We start from the raw sequence: 27,899 nt of genomic DNA, 5'->3' as shown, positions 1-27,899 counted from the left end.
TAATGGTGCACACAGGAATTTTATGCCTTCTTATCCTCATTTTCAAGGGATGCGAGTAAGTTATTTATTTACAACAAATTGTCTGCTATGACTATTTTTTTTAAAAGTTGAGCAATATATTAACTTCATGTTTCATTTTCCAATGACGAAGTTTGATGCACCAACACAGATGGGACCAAGTCAGTACTTGCTTTTGACATAAGACTAGCATATAATTGTACTTAAAGATGTATAATATAAGTGTATTTCATTGTAACACTTCTTAATTTTTATTTGCAGGTTCATATTCTTCTCGTCCAGGAGTAGGGAATGAAAACAGATTTAAACAATTCTTACGTGATGGCTAATTCAAACATCATTAAGTTGCTGAATTTTGGAGGCTCATTTTTCACAAGCGGAGTTGTGATTTTGTTGGATGATGTCTATTAGTTTAATTTTGGTGCTACATCATTGAGTTGTGGAATTGTGGTGACATCTTCAAACAATAGAAGTTGTGTTTCTATTAACTCATGTCTAGTAGTCTTACTAATTGTGAGTAAGTGAATTGAAAATTTATGTTATGAACTACACATTGTGTTCCTTAAAGGCCTTTTTTTTAGATATAGCCAAACAATCACAGAAAACAGAATTCATTCCCCTTATATTATGTCCAAAGATGTATAAAATAACCATGTTAAGTTGTATAATTCGACTTTGTATACAGTTAGATCGACGCCAAAATAAGGTAGAATTAACCAATCATCCAAAAATAAATATTAATAAGCATCCTATTGTAGGTGGCCATGTAAGTATCCACACAAAATATCCTTCCTAACTAGCGTTTGGGTAACTTGCAGTACATCACTCCGTAATTATCCAAATAATGGGAAAGATTGAGGAGTATGAATGTTTTCTTTCCCTTCAGTATTCTGTATAAGTAATCAGGTGCCCTCTAATTCTAGGAACTCAAAGTAGCTACTTTGATTGATTTATTTTATTTCATTTTATGTTTCACACAATTGCTTGAAATTATAATATACTCCATATATTGTTCTTCCTACATTTCCATGGTCACGCAAATATGTCAATAGACTCACATAGCCTATATTTAATTTCCATTCCCCTTAACTAAAGTAAGTAAAAGATGCACTTATATGAAAATGGATGTAAAATTAATTAAAATAGCAACTTGGAATCCTTTCTGTGCAAAACGACATTACTTAAATTAATACTTAGTAAAGATGGAAGAATAGTAGAATACTTTAAATGATATGACATGTATGTATGATTTAGCTATGTTTATTTCATTCTCAAAATCTTGGGAGGTAAGATATTCATAAGAAAGCTCTAATATGTTTATTAGAACCTAATAATAGTCGTAGGATGGATGCGGAACTTGTCAGGCACTCAGGCATAGGCGTAATAAGAGAAAATCTCTCTCGCAACAGAGAGAGAAAGATGAAGAAGATCAACTTCCGTTGGAAAAAAATGGACCTTTTTTTTCTAAAATAATCACTCTTAAAGCTGAGCAAGAATTGTAATTTTTTGGATGTTTTGGGGGTGATTGGACAGTGGAGAGGAACAAATAAAGTGCAATAATGTGAATGCATATGTATTTGAAAAAATCTATTGACGCCTTAAGAGAATTTATCCTGGAAATATTGTTGAAACTTGAAATAGAATGAGTATAAATGTTTTGAGAATTGCTTAAGGAGAACATCAAGCTTATGTATTAATCAAAATACTCAACTCTTGCATAATAACACTATCAAATCCATTTGAGCATTTTATTGTTAATAATTTCATGTATGAACATCAAGCTCGTGTCGCACCCAGGGACCTTCGTCACATCTCGCGAATTTGCCCGGCCTGTCCAGCAAACACAATATTCGACAGGTCACAACCCCGTGAATTCTATCGCACCTCGCCACCCTCTCCTGCCCAACCATACTAACATAGCCAACTTCTGAATATTTATTGTGCAATGAATAAAATTTACGTTACCATATATATGTAATCATATCTTTGATTGCTTAACAAATTAGGATGATATAATATTCTAAATTGACTTGCAATGAAAAATCTATCCCTTATTATTTACCTTTTTTTTAAGGGGAAGCGATCAAATGTGGCATATCCCTTATTTACCTAGTTATCCAATTTGCCTAATTTAACAAAAAATAAATTTTTTTTTGAGAGGACAAAAAATAATAAAACCATAGGAACTTATTATACCCATTCATCACTGGAATTTTCATTTAAATGAGACAAATAAGTCCAACTCATGACATTGAAATAGAAAAGATAGAAACAAAAAAACTAGATAATAGTTCTTCCATCAAACAACACAATAAAATAATCAAAACCGGAATCAATCTGAATCAACGTTCGCAATTTCAGTAACACGTTTTGCAACAACCTTGAAAGCATTCGTAAATCCATGATTCACTTTTGTGTTCTTCTTTGATGATGATGAAGGAGTTCCCCGAAAGTTATTTCTTCATCTTTGGCGATTTGTATAAAGCTAAAGGAGACTCATAGGAAGTAGTGAAGTACCACTATTGAGTAAGGTCTCTTCTTCAAAAGTCATCTTCACAAGAGTAACAAGTGGGTTGTCCATTGCCATAGCTTCCTTCATTTTAGCACCCTCTCCCATGATCAACAAACGCTTGATCAATTCCTTGACCTCAAGACTTCGTTTGTTGTAGTCAGACATTGTTCCTTCATAAAAGAATTTCATTCCTCTTAGTGAAAATTGTGAAATGCACTCACCAACTGAATTTGGGTTACCTTTTTTTATTCCCTCCATTTTCATTTCTCTTGCTATGTATCAAATGTGAGGCAAGTGACATAAGGGCTGGTGAAAGATGATTTATATAGAACAATTTGAGTGGGAAAATCAGGTTGAGAACTTAAATTTGAAAATTGGTCGTCAATGACATGGGAACCATACATATGGGATACCCAAAAGTTTTTCATGGTTCCCATGTATAATTACTGTAGACATCTAGTGAAAGAATTGTTAACTTAGAGATGATATTCTTTCAATTTGATTTGTTTTGGGTTTAAGTGAAAGAATTATCTACAACGTTAGTGATAAACTAATTCCTATCCTTAATGAAAAATAGCTTCTAGGATTTAGTTTCATTTTTTTCATTATAGATAATAAAATAGTAAAATAATATTATCAAAACTTCGTTCTTTTTTTTTTTTGCAAAACTTTTGGGAACGTTATTTTTGCAGGAATACTCAGTTTCATTTTTTTCTCAAATGGAATGAGAAAGAGTTATCTTTTTATTGTACACAGATTCATCGAATATGTGTTAGTGAAAGAAAAGGTAACATCATTTCAATAAAAGACATGTTATTCACAATAGATAATATTATTTTACATTTTTACTTCTTAGAAATATTATTTATAATTTATCAACATAAAAAAATAATTTCTATTTCACCCAAAAAAAAACATTCTTTTATAAATTAACATATATGACACATTATAAAACAATACCTTTTGTATCTTCATAAGTTAACTTCAAAGTTTGTTATACACTTGAGTGTAGCGTGAGCATATATAGTACACGCAGGTTTTTATTTTTGCTCATTACTCAATTGAAACCATCCAAATGAGCAAAATGTACTACAAAGAATATTGCTTAATGAAACGGATTAATATAATATGGATTAATAATGACTACACTATATATTTGAAGCTTGATCAAATTATAGTCAACAATGGCTAGATTAAAATAATAAAAGTCGTACAATAAAGTTATAAGATTGATCAATCAGTTAATTTAAGATCGCAATCTTCTCATATGATCATATAATTAAGGTAATCATATGGTTCGAAAAAGATTATAAATATACGGATGATAACATTGAAATATAAATATTGATCAATCAGTTAGTTTAAAATTGCGATTTTCATCATATACTTCAAGTGATCATATGGTTCACGAGGGAGTGCAACAAGCTTCGTCCATCAATTAGTTGTTTCAAATCAAAGTCTTAGTCACATGATCATATAACAAGCTTCATCGATCAATTACATCTAGGTATTGTGTCTTCTTAGGTGATAATCTTATTTATTGGTCTTCAAAGCATCAAGCTATAGTCTCACGCTTTAGTGCCGAGGTCGACTATCGAGGCATCGCTAATGTATATAATTATGTAACTATAAATATTGACTAGTTATGTAAAGTTATCTTATATAGAGATATACTGAGGAGGATTAGGTTGTATTACTATATATAGTTAATGAGAATACCGGAATCAAGGGAGAATTACACTATTCTTTTTTTAAAGTGATCATATGGCGTAAAGGGGATTTAAATAGTATGAATTACTGATGACTACAATATGTGGTTCAAGCTTGATCAATTGATATTTAGCAATAGTATGTAAAATTAAAATAATAGAAGTCGTACAATAAAATTGTAATATTGATCATTCGGTTAGCGTAGAATTGCAATCTTCATCGTATGATCCTATAATTAAAGTGATCATGTAAGACTATAAGTTAATCGCCATATATTTATACATTCATTTACAAACTTAAAATATCTAATTGGATTGAGACAAAGTGTAATTTGAAAAGATCAGTGTATCAATATAAGTGGACAAACTAATTTTGTCCACCTAAGTTGATTCATGAACGTGCATATTGATAATTTTGTACTTGATTAAAATTTAACATTACCTTGGTTCGGATAAAGTTTAAAATAAGTTTAGTTATAAATCCTAATTAGCTAACATGTTCTCGATTAAGATACTACTGTTAGTATTATTATTGTCCTATTGCTATCTATAATGGATTAATTTAAATTCAAGTAAATATATAAACTTATGATCGATATGAAATTAGTTTATAGCTCGATATTGATTAGATCAACGTATCGATCAATTAAATTGATAAGTCGTCAATCAAGTTGAGTTAATCGTCATCAATACCCGCTTTAAAACTCAAAACTTACGTTAATCAAGTTGATATTTTTAAAAATTGTATCAATGTTAATGATAATAACACTAATAATAGTTATATTATTATTATTATTAAAAAGAAAAAATATTTTAGTTTAATCATTAAAAACGACAGTCGATGTCGACTTGTTTGTGTTTCAAGGCAAAATCCAAACCCATACTATAGGAAAAATCTAAATTAAACCATCAGATTAGAACAATCAAGGGCACACAAGTATAAAACATGATGTACACAAATCACTCTTATTAACCATTGGATTCAAATGGTGAACCACATCTAATGGCCACAATTCGCTCATTTTCTCTCACAAGTCCACGCGTCTGTTTATCTTCCATGAAAAAATATTACAGCCCCTTTCTTCATCAGCCCTAAAAGAATTTCAAGTAACAACCCTTGCAGGGTCGTGAGTCTTCTTTATCTGTACAGCGCCGTCGCCGTTTTCTTCATCAGCACCCGACCCTTTTTCTTTTGTTTTTGCATGTTTACTCCATTAAAAGTACCTATTAGGGATGGGCAAGGGTAGGGTCTGGGCCGGGTCCAGCTGGACCCTAGACCCGGACCCTAAATATTTTTGCAGACCCAGACCCGGACCCGGACCCTAAGGGTCTGAAAAAATTGGACCCTGACCCGGACCCTTAGGGTCTGGAGGGTCTGGAGGGTCTAGAGGGTCTGGAGGGTCCAGGCCTAAATTTTTTATTTTGCCAAATTTTCAGCATTATTAATATCAATAATCATCTGAAATCCGCATGAAACAAACACAAACATATAAATTGAAAAAAAACGAAACAAACACAAACATAAACTTATAAACTAGAAAAAAACCGAAACAAACACAATTCACAAACATATAAACTGAAAAAAAAACGAAACAAAAACACAAACATACAAACTGAAAAAACGAAACAAACACAACTTACATAAGAGTTCAGAATGGGTGTTTTGGTGTTTTAGTTTAGGTTTTAGTCTTTTAGAAAATCAGTTTGTTTTTTTTAAAAAAAGTTAAGATGTATATATTAAATAAGTTTAGGGTCTAAGGGTCGGGTCTGGGTAGGGTCTGGGTCCAAAATTTTAAGACCCGGACCCTAAAAAATTTACTTGGACCCAGACCCGGACCCGGACCCTTAGGGTCTGAAAAAGTTGGACCCAAACCCTTAAATTAGGGTCGGGTCTAACAGGGTTTGGGTAGGGTCCTGGACCCATGCCCATCCCTAGTACCTATATAAAGCATTTCTCTCATATCTCTTGTGATGTATAATTTTTCATATTTCTGAGTTTTTTGATAAATTTAAACCATAAATCTTCTCTATCACTATGTCCTTTTCTTTTATCAAAAGTTGATCAAATCTGAAATTGTATTTAACCATTTTATAAATCGGTCTTTTTATGATGGATTTTTGTTTTTGATAATTTATCATGTCATTCCATTAATGAGGAAGAATGAAAATACATGAAGTAAGGACTGCAGATTAGTCGAGCCTTACAGATATCCATCCGACCATCCCCACTCTAACAACATTACAAGCAACGACTAGTTGGAAAAAAACGGAATCACCAAAAATGAAATAGAAACTAAAGGAAGAAGCATAACATAGACTATTAGTGAAGCTACAGCCAAGCCACAACGTCCGAGTCCCGAACCAATCCTTTCTTATATGATGGATTTGCAGGATGAAAATAATTAGAATAATTGGTTCAACAAAATAATTTTGATATATGACAGTGATCGATTTGTCCAATTGATATTTACAACATTTTAATTTGATTAGAATGACAAGGGTGTTTTTTTTCCCTTTCAGTTTAGTAAAAAAAAATACATATCTATACAGTTATGACCACCGTTTTTGAGGGCTCTTAGATGCATAATGAAATGAGATGAAGAGAAGAATTTTCTTTAAGGAGACCTGAGAGTATAAATTGCGTGGATCTTAAAACGTGGAACAATGAATTACATTGTATAGAGTAATTGTTGTACAATCCATTAATAACATGTGAAAAAAAACCAAAGAAAACATAGCATTAATAGCTATTCAATGACTGCCAATAAGACATGCCACATCAGTGCACCCACATAAGCCAAGCAAACTATGTAATCTGCCACGCAAGACGCCACATAGGGTGGGTAGACAACCCGGTGGGTCAGCAGAGTTTTTTCCCTTGAAGTAAAAGTGAACTCTCAATTTCAATCACTTCAATGACATGAAAATTTTCAAACACTTAATCTTTTAAAGACCTTAAACATTTCAACACTTCAACTTTTCAGGTACTTGAAATGCCTTGCCAAATATGTAAACAAGAATTAGACCCTAATATATCACTTAATTATAAGAAAAAACACATGGAGTTGGAAACCCAATAACAACCTCTATAAGAAGTCGGGTACAAGAAAAACATTGAGTGATTGAAAGAACAAAACAACAAACTAAATCCAAATAATAGAAACTAGTTAAAAATGGATGTTCCATTATAAGATGACTCAATTTCTTAACCCCGAACAGAGCCACAAGTAGTCCTAATCTGACCTTGTGTGCCTGAAAGACAACCAACTCTAGCCAAATTATTCAATGCAACACCGAAATTAAGATCAAAATCAGCCTTGTTAGCTGCAAAATGTGCCACAATTGAGCTTGTCAATGGGTTAAATACAATGTCTTGATCAATTTGTAGAACTCCAAGACGTTTTCGTATTGAGTTGTAGTAGCCATTGTCTACAGACTTGGGAGTTATTTGGTCAAGATTGGTGAAGTTAACACCAGTTCCATTCTTTGGACATGTACTCTTAAGAACTGGTAGAAACTTTGGATGAATGCTCGGGTCGGATGCTCCGGGATTGCCTCCGAAATTGTACAAACGATCTTGAAAATTGACACAATGTGATATGCCAACAGTATGACCACCTACATTGGTAATCAGAAGAGATAAGTAGAGTTATTGAGGTTAAAGAAATTGTCACATCCACACTATGACACTAATAGCTTAATGTATAAATGTAATGTAATCAAAATTCTGATGGTTGTATATAAGAAAATATATGGTTTACCCATAAGAAGGACAAAGTCTTCTACAGATAATCCTATGACATTAAACATTGATACGGCCTTGGGCACGGGCACGTCTGGTGCAGGTAGGTTGCTCTTGGCTTCACTAGCACGAGAGATAACGCCATCTCGTCTTCCAGTTTCGACGTCGTACCAATTTGTGCGGCCGCTTGCCTGAAGATCAGAGTAGTAATTGACATACAGAATGTAAGGAGATATGAAATGTACATCTCATTTTGTTTGCAATATGAAGTACGTAGTATAAAGTGAATGTGATGACAATTTTGTTAAGCACTAATGGTAATGCATACTTTATGTGATATGGGTTCTTTAGAGTTAGCTCCTTATATTGAGATTAATACAAATTCAATGGATTATTTAGCGATAACATTAATTTTACTTACCAAGTATACAGTAACTCTTGTGACTATGACAATTATGTCGGCACAAGAAACAACTTCTGGACAAATTTCCTCCACAGCCTTTTTTATATCCTCGATGAGTTCGTAGCCTCTAACTGTTCTATTTGGCCCGGCAGTCTTCTCAGTGTCATTTCCATTGAGTAGAATTGATGCATCACATCCCTATTCACCAAATCATAATATAACATATATCTCACTTCTTAATAGATAATAAATATAAGTACCTTATGGGAAAACAAATTAATATGCATCATCAATAATTATTAGCTATGGGTAGACAGTAGACCTGGTTATTGGACAAGGTAGCCTAATAGCTAAAGAGTTAGGGTCAAATCTAAAAAGCTTTAATTAGACAGGGTTTTATTGGACAAGGTCATAATAGGAAACCCGATGATTTTGAAAAATAAAATAGATTTTGTAGAAATAATTACATATTCGGATTCACATTTATTTAAACTCACTTTTGGCTCTCTTTTTTCTTTGTTTTTCTTGTTCGTTTGCTAGCACGCCCATTATTGACCCGCTACCCATTTGCCCCGACCTGGTAACGACCCTTTATGAGGTGACCCTCTTATGACCCAACCTACTTATAACCTGCACTTATCCTGACCCAACCTGCTCAATAACCAAGTCTACTATGTGGCAAGTTACAAATTTAAAATCCTTCATCTCATGTTTTTAATAATATATTTATATTGATATATATTGATTGAAAGCTAGTACAGGAACATACCCTAACAAAGCAATCATGGAAGAGCATACGAAGCATAGCAGCTGCGAGAGTAGAGTCTTGTTCATACGCCGATTCCACTCTCTGACGGATAAATTGCTCAACATCAAAATCAACATCTTGACACTTTCCTTGATAAAAACCAACGTTCAACTGCCCGTAACACTGGCCAACCAGGGCCATGACGATGAGCCCCAGGGCCAGTGCCGCCACCGCCGTCGAATTGTCTCTCCTCATGACTATTATTCCCTTCAACTTCTACCTCAATTCAAGATCTTACTCCTTATTAACCAATCTGTGGAAGCTGGTTTTATATAGGGAATCCATTTCCTAAGCTAAGTTATGGTTTAGAAAGGTAATGCATGGCTAAATGGTAAATGATGTCCACTATCAAGCATGCTTGGTTACATGCAACCAACTAATTAAGCAAATGACTATATGCCATGTCTTTCTTTGTACAGCCTGAATTCTGCTAGGTCGATTGACGATTGTGTTTGCAAGCTGGCTCGATATTTCTTAATTTTATATAAAAGGCCTAAAATTAGAATCATATAATGGATTTTCTTTTCATAGAATAAAGGAAAAATTGATTTAATCAGTCCCAACTATAGACGTCCTGACAAAAACAGTTCCAACTATTGTTTTTTATTGTTCAGTCCCAACTTTGAAGGGTGTTTTACAATAATAGTCTCAGCAGGTAAAAAACCTGTTGTACCAGGTAATTTTCCTTTTTTTTTGCTATCTTCTTCCTCCCTCCATCCTTCCTTCACTGCTCCCTCCTCTTCTCAACTGCCACCCACCCCTCTCAACTGCCACCCGTCTCTCTCACCTTCCACCCCACTACCCACTACCCCATCCCCACCTCCCCTAACCCCTCACCCGCCAACCCTCCTCCTGCCCTCGCTACCCACCCCCTTCCCCAGCCAATCCTCCCCCCGCCACCCATCCCCTGCCCCAGCCAACCCTCCTCCCGCCTGTAAAACTCTCTACACCCGAAACCCCTCCTACGCCACCCCTCCCCCTGCTCTAGCCACCCCTCCCCCGAAATCACTCATTCCTTCAGCTCCCCTGCCCTAGCCACCCATTCAGTCCCAAACCCTTCCCCACTGCCACCACCCTCGAAATCACTTCGAAATACCTCCCCCACCCTCGAAATCACCCCCAAAACATCTTCCCGTCCCACGAAACACCTCCCCCACCGCACCCCCGAAACACCTCTGCCACCTTTGAAGCCACCTCTCGAAAACCCTTAAAGATGAAGGCGAGAGAGAAATAGGGAGGGTGCATGGAATGGGGTTAGGGGTTAGAGGGTGGGCGGACATAGTAGGGGCGTTCTAGGACTGCGGGGTGGGGGCTGGGAGAAGGATGTGCGGGGAGAAAGACTGAAAGAGGGGTAAAAAAAAAAACTGGTGAAAGAAAAATAAAAATAAGAGTTAATTTGTTTTTTACCGGTTTAGCAAGTCACCAGTCCACTTGGACCACTAGTGTAAAGGTGGGGTTAAAGTTGAGACTGAACAATAAAAAACGATAGTTGGGACTGTTTTTGTCAGGATGCCCATAGTTGGGACTGTTTAAATCAATTTTTCCTAGAATAAAAGTAAATATATACATGGTAAACATACTAAAATATCTAATAATAGTTATTTTTTCCGTTTCATTTTAATTGTTACACTTTGATATTTTACACTATTTACAAATTTCACTTTGACCATCATTTGTGATTTATACGCGGATGAAAATATAGTCATGTGCGATCTTATTAGATTCATCATAACATGTATTTTATTAATATCTACTTTTTATAATTTTTACAAATACAAAACTAAAGATATATGTCCTCAAAGTTTTGCATTGACATGCGTAAAAAGTGTAAGTGTGTAGATTAAAATGAAGCAGAGGAAGTAGTTAATTAAGGGTTTAATTGATAATCTTAGTAGCAATTTAATGAAGTTTTGACCTAGTAGCTCAACTATTGGGACTTGGGAGAGAGAGAGATAAGTTTGGCAAAGCAAATTAGTGATGATGAAAAACTGTCAAATTTTGTTTATTAATATGTGGGATATTGTGAAGCTAGATGTGTTGTGGTTAATCCACTCGGGAAGTATGTAACTTAGAAATGTTGTTTGGGAAGGTATTGTGACCCATCAATTTAAATGGGCCTTTAGCTTGACATTGGAGATGTAAGTTCCCTATAACATAAAACATTATCAACTTGATACAATTCTTAAGGATATGTTCAGTTCACCTTATTTTTGCTTATTTCAGATCTAATCAAATCAGATTAAATAAGTTCATATTAGATCAGATCAGACTTATATTTTAAAATTATTTTACTATTAAATATCTTTCATTACATATTAGTAAAAATTATAATAATTGAATATTAATAAAGTACTCATTGAGACGAATCAAACAAGACCCCACATGACTATATTTTTTCTTATATATTGAAAAAAATCTAAAAGATAAGATCTTGTAATCAGATCAGATCAGAAAAAATAAGTTCAGATCAGATCAGATAAGTTCAAATCAGAAAATTTCAGGTGAACTAAACATAGCCTAAGAAAGTAGAAAGAAAGAGAATGGGGTAAACAAAAGTATTGTCGCCAGCTTGCTACCTTAAGTCAAAATTCTGTCAGGTCACATAAAATATTTCTAAACAAACACTATAAGTGAAAAGACAAGTGATTAAGGGTCATTAAGTTTAAAGTGAATGTCATCTAACTTGGTTAAATCTTATGAGAGTAGTACTCGAAGCTTTGGATATAATCTCGTCTACATCACTATAAAGGTACTTAGAGACCTGAAAAAAGTGGAGGTGAAATGTACATGAAACATGAGTATCGAATTGAGACATCCTATTATAAAGGAACCATTAAAAAAATCCAAACTTTCTATCTATATAAATGTATTAAAAGGCGTGCATAAACAAGAAATTGTGCCACGTGACACTCTCCTTAGGGAATTTTAGTTCTGTAATCCATGTACAATAAAAAAATTTAGAAATTGCATAATATAGAATTTGATCCCTACATATACTAAAGTCTTAACCACTTGACTAAGTTGTATCATTTAGTGTTATTATCATAAAATATTATATTAATAAATGAAATTTTTTTTTACCCGAGACATAACCCGGATCTAATAAATAGTTCTATAATTAAAAAGTGGTCCAAAGCTATGATATAAATACATGGCGTTAAAAGATGAAGATCAAGTAACGACTTGTAACCATTTAAAACACAATAATAAACTCACATCACCAAATTAATAAAAATACTAAAGAAACTTATTTGAACAGAACGTGAGCACCATTACTCGAATCTTCACAAATATTTGCCATTCATCTGAAACGCAAGCTCTCGTGGCAGAATCACAACCAAATATCACCATATCTGTTGGTGCAATAATATGTTAAATGCTTCTTTAAAATTTTATCTTCACGCGTATTATTAGTCAGCTTGGTTTTGAATCAGATGGCTTTGAGTTCAGGCAAATTTCAGGTCACCTGATCTTCAGTTGGGCTTGCTAAGAAACTAAGCGTTTAAATTTTGGTGCATCCAACTAGCTAAGGTATTACTTCCTCCGTTTCTCAGCAAGTGACACACTTTGACTTTCACGTTTTCCAATGCACAGCTTTAACAATTAATATTTTTAATTATGTATTTGTAAAAATTTAAAAATTTAATATTATGAAAATATATTCATTGAAACAAAATCCAACATTTTATATTTTTATATTAGTAAAAAAATAAGATCAAAGTGAAATATATATGAATAGTGCACAAGTCAAAATGCGTCATTAGTATATTACAGCGATAAGCATATCAAGACGACCAAAAATCTCCTGATAATATCAGATCTTATGGATTTGGTGACAGGTGTATGTATAATAAGTCTTTACTATCATCATAAATTACCCTCATAACAGCACAACATGATAACCTTGACAGACCTCATCATGTATCGAATGGGTATTGGTTCTCAATATAGCTACCTAATAAGCAGAGCATCAATTATTGCAGGCATAATGATACAGCTGCCACATAAAGAAACTCTACAAGATGGCATGTTTTGATACAGAAATTGCAAATAAATAGCTGATTACAAGTGAGTTATAATTAATTGGAGGAGCCACAAGCTTGGCAGCACAACGGCCATTAGCCAAGTTTTGCAGGGCAAAAGACCAACCTGTACAAGAAAAAAGAATGGATTTCTCCCAAACAAAATGTGACTCGCACTCAAGAAGCAAAAATCACTGCTTTCAGCTATCTGCAGCAATCTCTTTCTAGCCAAATTTTTGCTCTAAATCTTTACATTGATATTACCTACTCTGCTTTAACGACCACTAACAAATAATGAAGTGTTTGATACTTGATTTCCTTCAGCCTGCATCTTTCTGAGTTTAGCCTTGTCTATGCGTGCTCGCCTTACTGCTTCTTGGATCTGGCGATCATGATCTTTTAACATCTGATCCATGTTGCCTGAAGGGACTATTAAAGGTCCGGAGTAGTGAATTTTGTTGCCCTTTGACCCATAACCAAGCTGGAGAATACAAAGTAAACAACATGATAGATTAGGTATAGGAAGATAAACAGACAGGAATCAGGAAACTGATTCTAGTATTTGATTCTGCAACTTTTGGTTAAAAATTATGTGATTTTACAATGGAGTAGATCTGGGCCAATTTTCCCTAAGAAGAAAAGAGAAACAAGAACAGACCCATTGATTATTACAAATCCAAGACACCTACTTCAGTTTTATTCGAAAAAGGGTGAATATATTTCTCGTTGCCAAAATGCAATTGCTCAAGCTGTTTCATACTAAAAATTAACACGGTGGAAAAAGAGAGCCAATGAAGAAAGAACTTACAAGGACAGGATCTTTATTGCTGCTTCTTCCATCTTCATTTTGATGAGAGCTTGCAAGACCCTGCATTTGATCTGCTTGATCTCGCCTACTCATGGACTCTGATTTTTCTTTGAATGATCCAGGGAACCTAGCAACTAGTTTTGGAACACCAGGTTGCAGAGAACTAGACTTTTCTCTCTTATCCTCAGATAAGAAGCTCCTCCTCGCTGCCATTGAACCGGATATTGTTGATAAATCAGCCCCGTTTGACACTTTAGGAGCATCATCCAAGTTCTTCCCAGCCTTTGCCCACGCTGCTGGGTTAACAAGTGGTCCTGAATGTGATGATCTCTTATGATGGTGCCCCTGCCTGCTTATACCAGATTCTTCCATTGCTTGAGTTGCTCTAGGGGGTTCGATCGGAAAGCCAGAAGCAACATCTTCCTGGTGAGGGTTAAACTTCTCACTTCGGCTCTTCGAATTAGATTGAGCTTGTCTCTTCTAAAAACAGCATATACATGAGTATAGCGATAAGTTCAAGATATGAAAATGCATAGGGAGTACAACAACGAACAGTATATGAGGAATCTGGTGGAAAATGAAACCGAATACATATCCAAGGATATACAAAACTCAGAAAGACATCTGATACAGGTAAGAATTCTGACACATCAAGATATAGGCATCTTCTGCCATGTCAAACAGCAAGGACCAGCATAATCCAACCATAATAGCATTAGCAACTAGACCTCCGCAATTGGTTGGTCAGGTTGGGTTTGCATCGGGTTATTAGGTTCAGATTACTATGGGTTAGGTAGCATCAGGTCACAGATCGATATATCACAACCCTGAGTCCTGACCCTAAACTCTAAGTTGGAGTAGATCCTATGTGTCCAAAGCATTATGTGTTTCTTCCCCTCGATTATTTCAGTTTAAAAGTTTGTGCTATCAATTTAAAATATCAGGTCAGGTTAGTAAAAGTCAAGTTCTAGGGCCAGGTCGCTTTCTAAAGATGTAGAAGTAACTTACACACATACTTTATCTCCCTTTTCAAAACTTAAGTCCCCCTTACCACACCCAACGCAAGTCCACAACATCACCAACCTAATGTGAACCTGAGTTAAGTAAGGTCTGAGACAGTCCAAAAGTAACAAAGCCGTAATCCTGGTGAAACTATTAGAAAGGCCCAAAAGATATATTTTTTTCTGATCCGCAAACCTTTCAACGCTTCGAAAGATGGACAATCAAAGATGCAACTTAAGCACAACAAAAAGGCTCTTCCAAGAGTGCCAGAATAAATCATAATGAACCCAAAATGTATAGTGTGTTAGACCTTGGTAACCACTAAGGAGTAATTACTCAACAAATCATCAAACAATCCCTGAGCTGAATCTGATCATTTTGACTGCTGCATGAGCATTCAACAGAATGACAGTCTAAAACACTGCAACCAATGAAGATAATCATAAACAGGAAAAGCACCTGCATCGACACAACTAATTCTGCATTTGCATCTGGTGCAGGGATTGCTCGGGACTCTCGTGTTCCCTTCTTTTCAGGATCACCCCTATGGGCCCTGCTCCCGCCAGCTCCTTGTCTGCATGGATAATAAAAAAAATACTCGATAAGCATATCTGCAAAGCTTCCTCATTCTTCCTTTTTTTTTGGAGAAGAAGGGGTTAGTAGTTCATAAATCGGTCATGACTCCTTTCTTCTACAACATCCTCTCTCTTCTCTCTCTTCTCTCTCTCTCTCTCTCTCTCTATATATATATATATGTATATACACACACACACTATTTTCTGGGGTTACCTTTAAAGCTAGTGCAAGTGGAATCATCAGCAAAAAGATGTTCTGTTTTAAAAGGTTAACAACAGAAACGGGACCTGAAATTGAGTGTACTAGTACCTGATCTTTAAAAAAAGCCTACATGTCTATATGGGCCAGGAAGATTAACTCAGGAAGATTAATTATATACAACTTTAATGCATTGTGTTTCCGTAATAACAGAGATTCAGCTGCCGATATGGAAACTCTTTGGTATCCCCCCATATTACACCTAAACTATGTGTATGCACAGTTAAGGATCATCACTAGCACTTAAGATTTACCCCCTAGGAAAAAGCTATGAAGAAAACCAAGACGGTGGTCTAATGACAAGGGGTGACCACCCCAAGGCCTAGAGGTATCTTTGAAAGAGATTGATTCCATAAATTATACCCAATTACAGAAAATAGATAAAGAAAAAGAAAATAGAACTTAATAAGAAATAAACATAGCTAATAGAATATATATATGGGAAAACTTCATAATGTTTTTGAAAAGACCTCCGAAAAACAGTAACCCCGCCCTCTCTAAGTCATGCATCTAGAAATTTAGACTTTTGTAAATGTCTTTCCACAACAATTTCGACTTTAGATGATCCTTATTTCCTTTTGCAAAAAAAAAAAATCTATTAATAGGTTTTTGGTTCACATGACCTATTGCCGCAAATGCTTGTCACATACCCACCGGAACCGTAGCGAAAGTGAGTCTTCGTGAAATTTTGATTTGTGAAATATTAGGAGTACAGAAGTATGAAGTAGAACATCTAATCTGAATAAGGATATAACATAAGCTGCTGAACACTAGCCCTGTCAGGGAGAGAGATAACTGTGGACTGGGTAGAACTTTACCTTTTAGCTCATAAATATTGCCCATATTCAAATACTAGAAAGAGTGTAATGCAATTAATAGCATAATTGTGAAGAACACCTTGCTATTTACCTATTACCCTCCAAATGCTTATATTCCCTAGGAAAGAAGTTCACCCCAAAATAACTTTGGATGATGGAAAAATAGTTAAAATATTCAATAAAAAAAATACCTTCTCGCCTCTTCATCTCTCATTTTTGCATCAAACTCTTTGCTTGGAGGATACTTTGGCAAGCTTGATGGATCACAAGGAAGTGGTTTTGTAGCAAAGAACTGAAAATTTGAACAAAAACACTGTTAAACCCAGGATATGTAAAAGAAACCTGAAAAACTAGCTTGCAAAGAAATTACCGATCACGATGAACATGATAGTATAGTTGCCCAAATGCATGAATAAAGGCACAAGATTCAGCTAAATTAATAACACTTAAATATGAGCGAGAAGAAAGGAAAAAGAACAAACAAACCCACAGACAAACACACAAAAGATTGTCTTGCTAAACAATTTCTTGAATCCCAATGCTAGAGCAAATATAATATTCAGAATACCAAATAATGCAAAACTTTCAAGCACAGTTAGCAGCAAATCAAAGGAAAATCAACTAAGAGCCCAACAACATACCATAGCTCTTATCATGGTTTTTTTTGGGTATGTGCATAGCTCATATAAAACTGAACAAAGATTCAAAGGAAAATCAACTGATATCTGGTAACCCATAAAAGAAGTGCATAGTTCGTACCTCTAGGTCTCTCCACAAAGGTTTAACAGCTTGTTAACAAGCAATATCTTGATGATAAAGATGATGTTTCCATATTAGAAATACTACCCCTATCCTTTTTACAGTTGTACTTGTACTCAAAGCCTTGACACATTTGTCGATGCTCAATTTTCAGCATTAGTAATATTACTTACATAGAAGTAAAAATTATGAAAAGTTGATATAACGACACAAATCTAACACGGTCCCACATGACTATATTTTTCCTTCCGTATAAATAAATAAATAATACAAGATCGCAAGATGGACAGAGTGGAATATGTAAATAGCACCAAAAGTCAATATGGTACTTAATAAGCCTGTTACATAGAATGTGAATCAATCTATAGACATAACGTACCATCTCAACAAGTAAAAAGAGCAATAAAAATTATGAATATTTGATAAATAAACATCTCTAAAATGGTTTCAATACCATGGATAAGGAAAAAAAAAAATTCAAGCAGAAGTTGCCAAGTTGGCGTGAAGGGTCAGCGTATTAAAGTTGACAGGAGGTTGCAAAACAAAAGCACAAACTCCTCACCAAAAACCAAAAAAACATAAGGAATCAAAGTTCAAATAATTTGATCACTAGATCAAATGTAGTTCTCTATAGAAGTTTCTTCAAATCTCCACTGGTTAGACAAATTTACCTCATTCTTCAAGGCAGAAGAGGCAGAGCCGCGATCGGCAGGATCAATTGAAAGCAGTGTCTCCAAAAGACCTAGAGCTGGAGCAGGAAAGTCTTTGAATGTTTCCGCAACACGACGAATGTATGGTTGCTGGGGTTTGAAAATCGTTGCATGAGGTAACTTTGATTTCCTCCAATATTCTTCTGAAGGTGAGCCACAAAGCTTGAAAATTTTGTGTAATTGTTCCACCTAAAGGCATTTTAAAGATAGGGCAACAAATAAACTCTTCGTTCATATTTCAAGATATCAGCACGATGAGATTGCTGAAGATATTAGTATCATGAAGACCAGATAACTTTGCCAGAAGAAAGTAGAATATGCCAAGAATAGAAAGTTCACTACTTAAGTCGAGAATTCACAAGATAAAGATTTTATTCAACACAAAAGCGACTTCCTGAGAATCAGTAAACAAAGATGAGGGTTTCACCTTCGTCCGGATAAAATTCCCACAGAAATTATAGCCCCTACCCTGGATCAGGATCTTAGGTCAAATCTTGCGTCCCAACTCATTTTGTTTTGGACACATCCCCAACTTAAATAAAGATGGCATGGTACATCCATATATAATGAGACACAAGATGATTCACACAATGGGATAGAGAATCACGACTGCCCACCCCTAAGACACACAAATATCCATCAAAAAGACATAATCTTGTCGCACTGACTTATCCTAATCATATCACTTACTTCCTCCATTCTTTTCTATTGCAACAATGGGTTTGGGCATGGTTTTTAAGGAAGTGAAAAAGGTGAGTAGTTTGGCATAAAGGTAGCCTTTAATTAGAGGTGGTAAAAGGCGAAACAGTTACCAACCCAACACGAAATCGAACCGTTATTAGCAGGTTCAGGTCGAAGGGTCTAGCCCGACTAATTACACAGGTCGGTGTGAGTGTGACACAACCTGCTAATTATATGGGTCCGCTTCAGATCAAAGACTATAACCCGAACATGACCCATAAATGTGTATTTATTATAGGTAATCTGATTTCCAAGAGTTTTTTTTGTATTGGAGCCTTGAATCATGTACCTAGAATGCCGCCAATATACCTATATTAAAACCATATAGATAAAACTCTTCAAACCCTAATAAATTTTCTTCTAGCCCTCATATCAAAAACCCCATCTGTTTTTATCTCTCGAAACAATTACTCTCCAACACTCTCACTCAGTTATTCACCGATTCTCTTACTCTAAAGTTGTTTTTACCAAAAGTGAATTGTTGCAATAGATGCGAAACTACCCAAAGTGGTAATTGTTGCAACAGAAAAAGAACAGAGGAAGTATTTCACAAGCCCTAATCTAACAGTGTAAATTGTTTTCATAAACTTTTGCACAACAACAAAATGGAACAAGTTCCTAACCTCATATTAAACTGGACAGCAATCAGCATGACTACACTATAACTCCCAGCAAGACAGAACCCCCAAAAGGTCAAACCCTACTTAAGTCCTGCTAAAGAAAAAATTCCATCCAATGGATAATACTCCATCTCTGAATTTGGTTTTCAGCTCTTCTTCACACAATAGCCGTTCAGCCTTGACCCTAAACCATTTAATGCAAAATGAGTACTTCACAGAACCCAGACTCGAGAATGTATATTTGAGCAGTGAACAAAAGCAATCTCAAATGAGCATAAAATTATGACAAGAGAAGTAAACCATATACCTCTGTTCGTCCAGGCATTATTGGCTTGCCAGCATAGAGTTCAGCAAGTATACAACCAGTACTCCACAAGTCCACCGCTGCACCATAATATGTAGCGCCAAGTAAAAGCTCTGGAGGTCTATACCAAAGTGTTACAACTCTGCTTGTTAGCGGCTGGCTTTGACGGGGTTCATAAAAGCTTGCCAGACCAAAGTCTGCAATCTTCAGTATCCCATTGTTATCAATTAAAAGATTAGATCCCTTTATATCCCGGTGTAGAACACCTCTGCTATGACAGTGATCAAGTCCACATAACAGCTGCTGCATGTAGCACTTAACCTGTGCATATATGCGCAGCTTAGAAGGTTGAATGCTTAGAAAATAATTGTATTTTGATTGATCAATTTCTAAAGAAAATATTCTGAATCCTAGGCTTTCTTATAGTGTACATACTGCAGAAACCAAAAGGAAACAGAACACAAAGATGAAGAATATATACCTGTGGTTCAGTAAATTTTACAGCTGGATGTGATGCAAGCCCTGCAAGGTCATGCTCCATATATTCAAACACAAGGTATAGGCTGCAAGACATCCTCGAAGTAACAAGACCCTCCAGTTTTACTATATTAGGATGGTCTAGTTTACGTAGAATGTGGATCTCTCTAGCCATGAAACGTACACTTTCAGGCTCTAAGTTGTCAAATCTTACTTTCTTCAAAGCAACAATTTTCCTTTGTTCAAGATCCCGAGCTCTATAGACATTACTGTAAGTGCCCTGGCCAATCTGAGAAAAATGACACGCATAGACATAATTGACAAGCAGTAAAGAAAGATGGCAAAAATAAACCAAACTAGAAAAATCAAGTTAGCAACTCAACTAAATGTACAAAATAATAGACATAATTGAAACTGCAAGCATTAAGCTTGTGACATATCAATTAAATCTAATTTATGGCTAAAATAGAAAGTAAAGACCATAATTTTCATCAGAACCAGCTGCATAATGATAAATAAGAAAACCATTTCTCCACATAAACCTCGGTAAAAGCAACAGAAAGCAATATATTACAACCTTCTATATCCAAGAAACATCAATATCAAACAATCCAGTGTAAAACACACACCCCAGGAGAACATTAGAAAAAAAGACATATGACCTTCCATCAAATCCAGGCAAAACCATTACGAACCTCTTACAACACAAGCAACATTTGCCAAGATAATTTACCTAGCTACTATTCAATAGTACGAGAATTTCTCACGCGAACACGTGATTCATCATTTAGACAGAGAAAGTATTGATCCAATGACCTTCAGACCCATAGTCAAAACCCACAAGAATAACTTGAGGTTAACAAAAGTCCTCACTAAGTCAAAATTCAACATTTATTCCTAGTGATACATAAAAGCTTAGTAGTATTAACTTGCTTGTCACCATAATTTTTACTTATCTCTGACCCATTCTCCACAATAATCAAACAACCAGACAAATAAATAGATCATCAAATCATCAAGAGGAAACGTGAAAGCAACCTGAAACATAAAGCCACATAAACTCAAATTCCCCCAAACCCAAAAAGTTCCTAATATAATCTAATCATGTTTGTCCAAAATTCTTACACACACTACAAAAAATTTTAAAAATTGACCAAGTAAAACTTCACTATATTCCTCATAAATCTAAGGTACCATAATATCAAATTCAGCTGACCAATCAAAACTCTCCATCACCTAAATATGAATCAACCTGTAATTAACAATCAACTCTAGTCCAAACAAAATACATAAAAGAATAAGCATCATATCATAATGTAGCATACCATAATTATTAATCAAATTAGCAATATGACAAAATATTGAATCATACTTTATCCAACTTCTCAAATGAATCAGCCCGCCTGGGCACCCATCCTTTGATAGCCTCCCCGGCAACGGCGGCGAGCCAAGTAGGCCACCCGGCCGCCACCTGCTCTCCTTCAACCGGTTTCGGAACCGTCCCGCTCGCGGGATGATGATGATGAGCATGAACAGCAGCAGCAACTACATACTCCGGTTTTTTCTCTCTCTTCCTCTCAAAACTCTCCCCATGTAAACGAACACTCCCATTATTCACCTGCTTATCAATCAACATTACCTTCTCCTCATTATTATTATCACCGCCTTCAATATTATTAGTATTATTATTATTATTAACGTTAATTTGATGATGATTATTATTATTATTCCGATCTTCTCTCCTCAATGAAGCTGTTCTTGATGACACTAACGTTTTAGTTGACAACCTCTCTCTCGGACTCTCCTTACTATCATCTTCAATTGCAGATGGTTTGCAACAAATGCAACCCATTTTAAACCCTAATTTCATAAAATTCCCCAAATTCTTTCACTTCACTTCCCCCAAATTACTCCAATATCTCATCGCATTAGATCTAACTCCTCGAAAATCGCATCGGTAAAAAAAAAAAACCCCTACATTCACCAATTTCAGCAATAAAATGGCTGAAAAAATTGTCAAATATGAAACCCTAATTTGAGCAATTGATGGTTAAAATTAAGGGGAAAAAAAGATGGATCTAGGTCCATGAGAAGAGAGAGAATGAGCATTAATTTGGTTGAAGAGGAGAGAGAAAGTGAGAGAAGAGAGTGTGTGTGTATTTTTGTTGTTGTTGTGTGTATGTGAAGAGAGAGAAAGTGAAAGAGTGGTATTATTATTATTAAAAATTTGATGGAGTTTTTACTGTCGAGGAATTTATACGTTGTGAAGAAGAGGAGAGAGAAGACTACACTTGTGAGAGTGAGACATTCTTTGTTTGGAGAGGGGGACGCCTACTTACTCGCCCTTTTTGACGCGTGGGAGTTGCTAATTTTAGAAAGGGGTATTAAACTATTAGCTACTATTAAGACAAATTTTTAATTGCTTAACTAAACTACATATATATTATATACACCATTGTTATATTCATTGATAATTTAATTGGTACAAATTTTTGGATTATTATTGTATTGTTGTTTTGGTTGGTTTGGAAATTATGTGATTTTGGAAGGATGGTTATTGATTACAGCTAATTGTATATGGTATGATTCTTGTTGTTATATTTTTTTTGAGAGAAAATATAACTCTTATTATTTGATATCAATCAATCAATCTCAATGATTAATTTAATTGTCAATGGATTTGATCATTAGTGTATATGATGTTAGAAGATTTTTGGTGTGTAGTGAGTAGAATGTAAATGAGATTTGATGTCAGGTTATATATTATTTTAGTGGGTTTTCTTTGTGATTTGTTTCATGGTTATTGTGATGACTTAATTTGTAAATTTTGTTGGTTTCAAAAGATTCAAATATGTGGAAGATCGAATGTGGAACAAAAATAACTCATGTGATTTTAATTGACTCATTAGTATCTCACATTTCTGAGCAATCTTAGAGGACACATCAACAACACAGATAAATGAGTGAATATAATCTATAAAATGAATATTATTGTCTACAGTATACGATAATACTAAGAAAATTGGATAAGTGCAATAGACTACCTCCATTTTCAGATAATTGTATCGTCAACATGTAACTGAATAAATTATAGCATAAAATTGATATGAAGAAGTAGAAAATGAAACATATGTAACATATACAAAATTCCAATATGATAATCCATTGATTTCTAATTATATACTCCCTCCATTCTCTTTACAACATGCATATAATCATAATACTTTTTTGGATAGTATTAATGCATACTTGAACCTAATTAAGTTTTAAAGAAAATGAGTTTATGGCTTTATGCTACTCTACATTATCTATGGCTAAAATTGAGTGAACTAAAATATTAAAAACTGATACTAGTAGATAACTCTATAATAGTATTTCAAAGGTGTGAACAAGGCATGTTAATTATTCGCACATGACTTATGGTTTCTTTAGCAACTTTTCGAGAAACTGATAAAAAAATTAGGGTTTTGTAACGGAATTAGGAGCTAATGATCAAGAAATTATAAAGTTTTTGAGGGATATACAATGAATTTTGAAAACATCGAATATATGTGTTGAATAAAAAAATTTGTCGGTATATATGGTAGAAAATTCCTATTTTAATTCTCTTATAAGTTATACTGCATTTATTTAGCAGACTTTTTTTTGGTGAACCCATCTAGTTTCCGAAATTCATTTTTGGATCCGACTAATCCGGATTCGAGCCGGGTCATGCCCCAATTGGAGGGAAAGCTCTCCCAACACACACTGCTGCATTCCCAGGACTCAAACCTGAGACCTCTGATTAAGCTAGAACAGTACAACTTCCTTACCAGTTGATCTAAGCGTGTGTTTGTTGTTTAGCAGACTTTAGTCAAAGTGATCGATCATAAGCCAAGATTACAAGTTTTTGGCTTAACAATTGTAAAAGGCTTAGGATTAGCTTTGCTAGGAGAAAGGCGGAATGCGCAATAGTACTACTCCCTCCGTCCCATAATATAAGTCCTGTTTCTTTATAAGGTGTCCCAAAATATAAGTCCTATTTCTATTTTCAATCAATAATTATGCCCAAAATACCCTCATGAAAATAATTTTATTCTCAAAATGCCCTCATAATTTCAGCTTCCAATGCACTATAATTAATGACAAATTGGAATCTTCTACCCTATTAAACTCCTCTACACATTAAACCATGCAACATTAATATTCAGTTTTTATTTTTTATTACAAAGATATACTTTTATCCAAAATAAAACAAGATTCCACTTTACCTTAATTCCCGCGTAAAAATAGAATCAGGACTTATATTATGGGACGGAGGGAGTATAACAAAATGAAAATTAAGAAATAATAGCAAATGGAATCAGTATACGCGCTTTCCTTTTCCATCAAAACAAAAGAAAAGGTTTACTACAGCAGTACTGTACAGGAGTTGGAAAACATAATGTAGTCTGTAGAATATAGAAACTTGAAAAAGTAAGAGCTGCTATGTTTCAAGTCAAATGTAAAAAAGGTCGTTAAGCTTTTCCAGTTTCATTTTCATCACACACTCTCCAGTTTCCTGTTTTGTGTAACAAAAGGGACCCTAATCCTATGGCCTTATTAAATATCGTTAGGTAGTTGCAAAATTGCCACTGTTCACTGTTGCATGTTGCTCAGTCAGTAAAGGCTTTAAGACCACAATTCTACACAAGGGAAGGTCCCATATCAATGTTCAATAATGCAATAATGCAATAATGCAACTGTTTTCCTATTTCTCTAAATTGTGTAGTGCCTCCTAGTCCTACCAATCAATATGTGAGACTATCCGATTATCCGACCTGAAATTACTTTGGTTTATTAAAATTTGACCCGATTCTGGAAATTGGAATAAGACTTGATTCGCCCTGTTTATTATACTCTTACAAGTTATTGTTGATTAGGTACATGTTATTTAATTTACTTAATAAAGGTTTTGTGAAGGTAATATAACAAAGATTTCAAATCGGATCTCGTCTGCATCACTAAGGTTAATCACACTCTTGTTTACATCACTACCCACACGACCATACTCTCCCTTCATTCTTTGAAGATCTATTCAATTACTATAGATACACATTTTAAGGCAATTTGGACAGAGAACGTAGAAACTGAGTTCAGTTGATTTCTTTATTATTTTTTTAAATGATGAAAGAGAGTGTGGGTTTATTATATTTGAAGAGAAATAGAGAGTATAGAAGAGATAGAGTGAGGGGCAAACATGACTATATTATAGTATATATTTTTTGATTTTTGTCAAATGAGAAATAAAGCTTACTGAGTAGAACTTCAAAAAACGGATGGAAAAAGAAAGTGAGTAGAGTAGCTAGCTAGATTTATCCATTAAATAAAATACATATCTCAAATAATAATTATGTCAGGCAAAATTTTTCTAAGTCTTAATGAAATAAAATCATCTGTACCATTTGCATGCTACTAATTTTTTATTGATTGTGAGGATTAATAGAGTCATCACTTTATAATTAAATTGAAAAACACTTCCTAATCAACCAATAAGAGATAATGGCATACAAATACTTCCCCTATTTCATATTACTTGAAGTATTTTTCCGCCCACAGTTGCTGATGCATTACTATAATCAATAATATCTTTTTTTTAGGAGGTAATCAATAATATCTCTAATTCCTTATCAGCTATCAAATATTAAAAAAAATCAATATTTTGGAACTAGATAATTCGAACAAGATCCCAATTCCTATATGATTATATTTTTCCTTATGTTAAATTTATAAAATACGGCCAAAAGAAGTATATAAATAATGTAAGAATCAAATGTTCCAATTATTTTAAAAAAGGAAATACTACTGTACTACACAAAGCAATGGAAGGCCCAGTGGAGATGAGGCATTGAACCAGACTTTGCTTGATGAATTGAATCAACCAAATTTCCCTCTAAATTTTCCAAGCATCCTAGCTAGCTAGATCCCACATTTAACTCAGTTCAGCAAAAGCATTAGTGGAGACTTTAGAGTTTAGAGACGTGTAAAAAGATAGATCTGCCAAACTTTATATAGGGTTCTTTTTGCAAAGAATGAACGTGACAAGATCTTTTCAGTAAAACAAAATCGGGGAAACAGATATAAGATGTTCCAATATTTATGTATGCATATTGCATGCTGATGCTAGCTAGACCCACAACTTCATTGAACATAATTAGCATACTCCTTTTTGATTAGTGATTTCGGTTACACCTACAGACACCCATAAAACCTTTTTTTTTTTTGAGATTACATAACTGTTGGAAGAATGGAAGGTATACCACACTTTTCATTATTAGCACTGAAGTCAAGGGTAAGAGATAAACAAAGTTTGGGCATGAGGGAGCAGGGTTGCACCTATATCATCATGAAAAACTATCATTATGTTACTATGTAAATTTGTAAGATCGTCTTGCAGGACACCCATGAGTCTCCTACCAAGAAATACCATATATTCAACTTTTCCGTAGATTTAAATTTATGATTTTGGATTAGAAAAGTAATAAAAGTCGAACTATTGTAATTAATAAAAGGATAAGTTGTAGTGCCTATTGTGATGAGAAATGAGGAAGCACAAAGCTATTATTCCGATATGAGGATAAGAATTACCTTAACAAAGGTGATGGGTAATAATTAATATCCCCAAAATAAGGGTAACAATACCTCTTTCATACCGTTTTCTTCTTACCTGCACTATTTTATCTTATTTATCACCCATTGATCTTCCCCTTGATATATCACCTTTAACCACCTTAATTTTTCTTTATCTGACTTTCATCATCCTCTTTAATGCATTACTCTCAATCCAAGTATACCCTATTAAAGTTAGTAAGTACACTAAGGCTTAATTACGTGTGTGTCATTGACGTACGTCGTCCCCTCTCTTCTTATTTAATTGTTTCACTTTAAATTTCACACTTATCAATAATGCACAATCTTGACAATTGGTATCTTTGATTAAATTAAGATGGGAGTTGTAGATTGTAGTTCTATATATTAGATAGGAAAATTCTCGTTCTAAGACTATATATTGTCACATCAATTGATCCCTCTTCGTAAAAATTTGTATTATGAAATTGCGATGTGGTAGACGGTATGTACAAACGTTCAATATCGAATTTATCGATCTTAGTTTTGTTTAAAGAAGAGGAATTTTTATTTAAGTAGTCTCTTAATCTTTTGATTCCAATATCTACTTCCTCCATAACAAAATAAGTGCAACACTTGCCATTTTGAGATGTAAAAGAAAATGCAACAAATGAAAACTTACTTGTTTTAGTAAATTCTTTTCAGCAAAGTTACAAAAATGCCATTATTTAACTAAGAAAATAATAATCTAATTATAATTAACATCCTAATTTTCATTACATTTTAATTGAACACAAATTCATTAAACTTAATGATTCCACACATCACCACCACTCCCACTCATCAAACCCTCCTATCATCACCACCCGTCTTGTTTTTATCACCACCACCAACCTTCGCCTCTCTCACTCGCCGCCGCCTCTCTCTTCTCTCTCGCTCACGCCTCTCAACCTCCTTCAATCTTCGTCTTCCTCTCTTCAATTCTCGGTCCTACTCGCCGCCTCTCGAACACCATTTTACGGGCTTA

At 34.6% G+C, this 27,899-nt stretch overlaps 2 protein-coding genes across 3 annotated transcripts; both read right to left on the bottom strand.

Annotated features, from left to right (window-relative positions):
* Positions 1–7,249: 7,249 nt before the first annotated feature.
* On the bottom strand, positions 7,250–9,555 carry LOC104907709 (peroxidase 60). The gene is made up of 4 exons (XM_010696681.4): positions 9,154–9,555; positions 8,403–8,582; positions 8,001–8,172; positions 7,250–7,857 (listed from the first exon to the last, which is right to left on the bottom strand). The coding sequence occupies exons 1-4, from the start codon at positions 9,385–9,387 to the stop codon at positions 7,445–7,447; spliced, it is 999 nt and encodes a 332-aa protein (XP_010694983.2). The 5' UTR covers positions 9,388–9,555; the 3' UTR covers positions 7,250–7,444.
* Positions 9,556–13,197: 3,642 nt separating this feature from the next.
* Positions 13,198–22,500, bottom strand: LOC104907708 (probable serine/threonine-protein kinase At1g54610). Of its 2 annotated transcripts, none has more exons than XM_010696680.4 (8): positions 21,660–22,500; positions 20,292–20,576; positions 19,814–20,131; positions 18,107–18,334; positions 16,868–16,968; positions 15,484–15,598; positions 14,023–14,499; positions 13,198–13,695 (listed from the first exon to the last, which is right to left on the bottom strand). In XM_010696680.4, the coding sequence occupies exons 1-8, from the start codon at positions 22,155–22,157 to the stop codon at positions 13,489–13,491; spliced, it is 2,229 nt and encodes a 742-aa protein (XP_010694982.2). In that variant the 5' UTR covers positions 22,158–22,500; the 3' UTR covers positions 13,198–13,488. The 2 variants fall into 2 exon arrangements, with proteins under 2 accessions (XP_010694982.2, XP_010694981.2); XM_010696679.4 differs by having other exon boundaries at positions 14,023–14,502; positions 21,660–22,498.
* Between the last annotated feature and the right edge of the window lie 5,399 nt (positions 22,501–27,899).

The sequence above is a fragment of the Beta vulgaris genome, chromosome 4, assembly GCF_026745355.1.
Source record: "Beta vulgaris subsp. vulgaris cultivar EL10 chromosome 4, EL10.2, whole genome shotgun sequence".
In the NCBI taxonomy this organism is placed as follows: domain Eukaryota; kingdom Viridiplantae; phylum Streptophyta; class Magnoliopsida; order Caryophyllales; family Amaranthaceae; genus Beta; species Beta vulgaris.
This window is presented reverse-complemented; position numbering and strand designations above follow the sequence as displayed.

Coding starts and splice junctions, on each gene's coding strand:
- LOC104907709 (XM_010696681.4), bottom strand. CDS start 9,387: ATGAGGAGAGACAATTCGACGGCGGTGGCGGCACTGGCCCTGGGGCTC. Junction 8,583..9,153: donor TCCATGATTGCTTTGTTAGG/GTATGTTCCTGT, acceptor TTTGGTGAATAG/GGATGTGATGCATCAATTCT. Junction 8,173..8,402: donor CAAGAGTTACTGTATACTTG/GTAAGTAAAATT, acceptor TCTGATCTTCAG/GCAAGCGGCCGCACAAATTG.
- LOC104907708 (XM_010696679.4), bottom strand. CDS start 22,157: ATGAAATTAGGGTTTAAAATGGGTTGCATTTGTTGCAAACCATCTGCA. Junction 20,132..20,291: donor TAAAATTTACTGAACCACAG/GTATATATTCTT, acceptor ATATATGCACAG/GTTAAGTGCTACATGCAGCA. Junction 16,969..18,106: donor CTTCTGCCTTGAAGAATGAG/GTAAATTTGTCT, acceptor TCAAATTTTCAG/TTCTTTGCTACAAAACCACT.